Below are 6,000 nucleotides of genomic sequence, written 5' to 3' on the forward strand. Positions count from 1 at the left end.
AGTCATTCAATGAATTAATGGCTCAGCAGGGACTGGATTCTAGATCTTTTGCCCCCCCAGTCCTATTATGGCATAAGTCCTAAGAATAAAATCTCAAAACACACACAAATTATGTATATGTGTATATAGATTAACATATGTATGTATTTTATTAATAAACACACATATACACATGTATTTACTGAGTTTTGATAAATGCATACAAATGTATCACCCAAACCCCTATCAAGATACAGAGTATTACTGTCACTCCAGAAAGTTCCTTTATGTCCCTTCCTAGTCTGTCCTTCTTTCTCCATTTTAAAGCAGACCACTGTCTAATTTTTTTCTATCATACTTTTGTCTGTTCTAGAACTTCATGTAAATGGATTCATACAATATGAACTTTTGTGTAAGACTTCTTTCATTCAGCAAAATGTTTTGAGAATGCTTCATGTTGTATGTATCTGTAGTTTTTTAAGTATATCAGAGTGATACGTCATTGTATGAAAATACCGTAGTTTGTTTTTTTAATTTCCTTATCAGTAGTTGCCTAAGCTGTTTGTAGTTTGGGGCTATTACTAATGAAGCTGCTATGAACATTCCTATAAATTTTTTTTTGAATGTATGTTTTCTTTCTCTTTAAACATTTTAAATCACGTTTATTGAGGTATAATTGACATATAATAATTTTTACATACTTAAAATATATCTAATTTGGTAAGTTTGGCATATAAACACCATCACAAAACCATCACCACAATCCAGATGATGAACATAGATCCATCATCCTCAAAGTTTACTTATACCTTTTGTAATCCATTCCCCTCAGTTTTTCCTACCTGCTTTACCCCACTCACGAGGTCACTACTAATCTGTTTTCTGTCATTCGAGATTAGCTTACGTTTCCTAAAATTGTACATAAACAGAATTAGTCATACAATATGTGCTCTTGTTTTGTCTGGTTTAAATCACACAGCATAATTACTTTGAGTTTCATCCATCTTGTTACATGTATCAATAGTTCATTCCTTTCTTATTGCTGAATAGATTACATCATGTGGAGATGTCACAGTTCCTTTCATCTGTTCAGCTGTTGATAAGACATTTGCATTGTTGCCAGTTTTGGGCTGTTACAAATAAAGCTGTTCTGAACATTTGTATGCACGTCTTTGTATGGACATATGTTTTCATTTCATTGGTATAAACCAAGGAGTGGAATAACTGGATCATGTGGTGAATATATATTTAACTTTTTTGTCTGATTGAGATAAATTTATATAATAGTCATCATTTTAACCATTTTAAATGTGTACAGTTCAGTGGCTTTTATTACATTCATAATGTTGTGCAACCACTATCTAATTCCAGAACATTTTCTTCACCCCCAAAGAATCTCTGTATCCATTAAGCAATCACTCCCCAGTGTCTGTCCCCCCCACACCCCCTCAAACCACTAATCTACTTTCTGTCTCTATGATTTGCCTATTCTGGATATTTCATATAAATGGACTTATACAGTATATGGCCTTTTGTATCTGGCTTTTTCCACTTAGCATAATGTTGTCTGTACTTGATTTCTTTTTATGGATGAAACAGACATACCATATTTTGTTTATCCATTCACTAATGATGGACATTTAGGTTGTTTCCACTTCTGGGCTGTTAGGAGTAATTGTACTGTGAACGTTTGAGTGTAAGTTTTTATATGAAGATATGCTTTCACGCTTTTGTGTATATGCCAGTGAGTGGAATTGCTGGGTCATAGGTTATTCTATGTTGACTTTTTAAGAAACTGCCAGACTTTCTGAGAGTGATTGTACCATTTTACATTCCCACTCTCAGGGTCTGAGAGTTCCAGTGCCTCCTCCTCTCTGCCATTCCTTGGTATGGCCAGTCTTGATTTTAGCCATTCTAATAGGATCTCAGTGTGTTTTTAATTTGCATTCCCTTACTGACTAGTGATGTTGAGCATCTTCTCATATACTTATTGGCCATCTTTGAGGCTTCTTCTTTGAGGAAGTATCTATTCATATCTGCTGCCTGTTCTTTATTGTTGTTTTTCCTTTATTGAGTTTTGATAGTCATTTATATTTTCTGAATACAAATTCTTTATTTGGTATATGCTTTGCAAACATTTCCTTCTAGTTTGTGACTTCTCTTTTCATTCTCTGAACAGTTCTTTTGAAGGGCAGCAGTTGTCTATTTTGAAGTCCAGTCTGTCAATTTGTTCTTTTATGGATTTTGCTTTTGGTGTGGAATCTAAGAAACCTTTGCCTAACTCAGGGTCACAAAGAGTTTCGTTTATTTTTTTTCTCCTAAAAGTGTTACAGTTTTAAGGTTTACATTTAGGCCTACCCATTTAATGTAAATCTTGTGTATTGTACTAGTTATTGATTACAATTTATTTTTCTCATAAAGTTATCCAATTGTTCTACCTCCATTTGTTGAAGATACTATTCTTTCTCCACTGAATTGCCTTTGTACCTTTGTCAAAAAGAAAATGACTACATATTTATGGGCCTGTTGCTCCACTCTGTGTTCTCTGTTCTATCAATCTGTTTGCCCATCTGGGTTGGTGTCTTGATTACTGTAGCTTTATAATAAGCCTTGAAATCAGGTAGTGCAAGTCTTCCAATTTTGTTCTTGTTTTTCAAAGTGTTTTGTCTATTCTAGGTCCTTTGTATTTCCAAACATATTTCAAAATTACCTTTTCTACTCAAATGCCAGCTGGAATTTGATTGGATTTATCTTCAATCTAGATTATCTGTTGAATTTAGCTGTCCTTATAATTATTATTACTATATTATGCTGAAGAAACTGAGGCACACTAAAGTTAGTACTTGGCTATAAGATCATTTAGCTTGTAAGAAGTAGAATTGAGACTCAAACCTTGGGCAGTCTGACATCAGAGCTTGTTATTTATACTGTTTTGCTGTGTGAATTAGAATATTGAATTAATTTCATGAGATTAAAAGCATATCTGTTTTGTTCCTAATTCCTAATGAAAGCGCCATGCCTAGCACGCAGTAGATGAAATATTTTTTTTTTTTTTAAAGATTTTATTTATTTATTTGACAGAGAGAGACACAGCGAGAGCAGGAACACAAGCAGGGGGAGTGGGAGAGGGAGAAGCAGGCTTCCTGCCGAGCAGGGAGCCCGATGTGGGACTTGATCCCAGGACCCTGGGATCATGACCTGAGCCGAAGGCAGATGCTTAACGACTGAGCCACCCAGGCGCCCTGAAATATTTTTTTACATCAAAAGAAAAGTCTTTTTATAAGGGAAATTTATTTTCATTCTACTTAACTTTATGTTTTCACTTGGTAGAATGAAAAGGAGACTCTATATATTTTAAAGGCCCTAGACTTAACCTTTATTACAAACATTGTCTTAAGATTCTATCTGCCCAGAATAGAAAAAAGTCAAGCTAGCTTAAGCAAATACTGAATTTTATATTAAGGTTGTAGGAATGTCTCGCGGATCACACTGAACACAAGTTAGCTACCCCTTAGGAAGAGACTTGGAATTGGGTATCAAGAATACAATAATGCCTTTTTTTTTTTTTGAAGATTTTATTTATTTATTTGACAGAGAGAGACAAAGCGAGAGCAGGAACACAAGCAGGGGGAGTGGGAGAGGGAGAAGCAGGCTTCCTGCGGAGCAGGGAGCCCAATGCGGGGCTTGATCCCAGGACCCTGGGATCATGACCTGAGCCGAAGGCAGACACTTAACGACTGAGCCACCCAGGCACCCCCAGTAATGCTTTCTTTCATTTATAGCCTCTGTGTGTCTTCCTCATTCTTCTGAGGAGATGAGCATTTTCTGCTTTTCTAGTCACAAGATAGAGAAGACTGCTCTGCAGCTCCTTTATTCACATATTACAGGTCTTGCCATTGGCAGAGACTGGTTGTTTCTTGGTCAGACCCCTAAATTCTAGGACAGAGACTGATTGATTTGACATTGATACAGTGGCTAACCCTGGCCCAAGAAGATATATTTAGGCAAGAGAGCAAAATACGTAGGAGAAACATGGGCGCTGTGGGCTTAATCATGGGGAGGGAGTCGATGGTAGGGTAATGGGTTGTAGTTTTCCAAGAAGGAGGGTAGTATATGGGTGGATTGCTAGCACATAAAAGGCTTACCATAGACTTGATCATTTAACTCAAACACTACAGTTCTGGGGCTGGACTTTTGGAAATCAGAACCTGGCTTCTAATATCACCTTAATGCTGAGTACTCCCTGAGTACTCTTTGCCACTTTTTATTTTGCTGTGTTAAAGTGGGATCAAAGGACTAATATATGTGGATATATATACACACATATAACATTTGTTTAGTTTTTAGTTTATTTAAAAATTTGTCAGGTGTTATGGTTTTAAGCTGTAGTTCAGTGGATGATTGTTTTCTTTAGTGTAGCACATTTCCTTTCCTATTTCTCTTTTTGTTTGTTTATTTTTACAGAGGCAAATACCGGATTGTATACATAACTCCAGAATTCTGTTCGGGTAACTTGAGCCTACTCCAGCAACTTCAGGCCAGTATTGGTAAGTGTTATGATAGGCTCTTTTTATAAGTACTTATTTAATTGAATTATCCTTTAAAGTTAAACACATGAATGGATATTGGATTTCACTTCTGTTAAAGTTGATTTCAAACAGTATTTCCTCCAGGAAGTCCCTGACTTTCCAACTTGGTATCTTTCCAGTCTTATCCCCTAGTACCTATAATTCCTTCTGCCATAGAAATTAGGCTCCTGTATTATAATTGCCTGTTTATATATCTCTTTTCTTCCCCTAGACTATAAACTTTTTTGGAAAAAAAATGCCCTAGTGCAGTACCTGGCACATAGTAGGGATTTAAATGCATTATTGAACAAATGTTGAATCTTAGATTCTATGAAATGTTAATTGCCTTGTTTTCATATTCAGAATCTAAATTAAATCACAGTAGTGGTTCTCCACCCTTGTTCATGAGAATCACTTTTCCAACTTTAGAAAAATGTAGTATCCTCCAAACTTGAAAATTCTGATTCAACACGCCTGGGGTGGGCCCCTGGCACCTGTAGTCTTTCAGGAGTGATTCTGATGTGTAGTTAGGGTTGGAAACCATAGTACCTTTGATTATTTGCCACCAGTGAGTATGATTTTAAAAAGTTAGAGAGTAAGTCAGAGCTTATTTCCTAGAAAATGTAAATACAGAATTAGTCAATAGCTGGTGCCCATTTTTTTGTACTTCAAAAATTTTTGTTTTTTTTTCTCTCTTGATGGCTAGAATAAGCTACCCAAGAGTTGAAATCATAACTACTATTATTTCAAACATTCAGTTGAACCAACCAGTTTTAGTTTCCTAATATTATATGATCTCATTATATAATTATATATTAAAATAATTCTGGATAGGTAAATTTTCAACATGGCAACATCTCATTCAGTGGTTGGTTAGTAGCATGTAACTCTAGGAATGCATTTAATAATTTTTAAAAATTTTATTATGTTATGTTAATCACCATACATCATTAGTTGTTGATATAGTGTTCCATGATTCATTGTTTGCGTATAACACCCAGTGCTCCATTCAGTACGTGCCCTCTTTAATACCCATGCCCTCTTTAATTTTTGTTAACAATATAATGAAAACAAATTTGTTTCTTTTTAGTATGTATTAAATGTTCATGAACAAAAGAATGAGGGCGGAAGTTATACATTTGATTAAATACATTATCAGAGGCACCTGGGTGGCTCAGTCAGTTAAGCATCTGCCTTCGGCTAGGGTCATGATCCCGGGGTCCTGGGATGGAGTCCCGCATCGGGCTCCTTGCTCAGCAGGGGGCCTGCTTCTCTCTCTCCCTCTCCTGCTGCTCCCCCTGCTTGTGCTCTCTCTCTCTCTGACAAATAAATAAATAAATAAATAAATAAACAATCTTTTAAAAAAATACATAATCAATGCTGTATTACCAATTTCTTTTTTTTTTTATTCTTATGTTAATCCCCATACATTATTACATCATTAGTTCTAGAT

The 6,000-nt window shown here is 35.6% G+C and overlaps 1 protein-coding gene across 1 annotated transcript in view; it reads left to right on the forward strand.

Moving 5' to 3' along the window:
- The window catches only part of LOC102739174 (WRN RecQ like helicase), a 133,192-nt gene that overhangs the window by 65,468 nt on the left and 61,724 nt on the right, over positions 1-6,000 (forward strand). Inside the window, exon 17 of the mRNA XM_081812890.1 lies at positions 4,444-4,526. Within this exon, the coding sequence (XP_081669016.1) occupies positions 4,444-4,526 (83 nt within the window). The remainder of the gene's footprint in view (positions 1-4,443; positions 4,527-6,000) is intronic.

The sequence above is a fragment of the Leptonychotes weddellii genome, chromosome 2 (assembly GCF_054177405.1).
Source record: "Leptonychotes weddellii isolate Sample4059 chromosome 2, ASM5417740v2, whole genome shotgun sequence".
In the NCBI taxonomy this organism is placed as follows: Eukaryota; Metazoa; Chordata; class Mammalia; order Carnivora; family Phocidae; genus Leptonychotes; species Leptonychotes weddellii.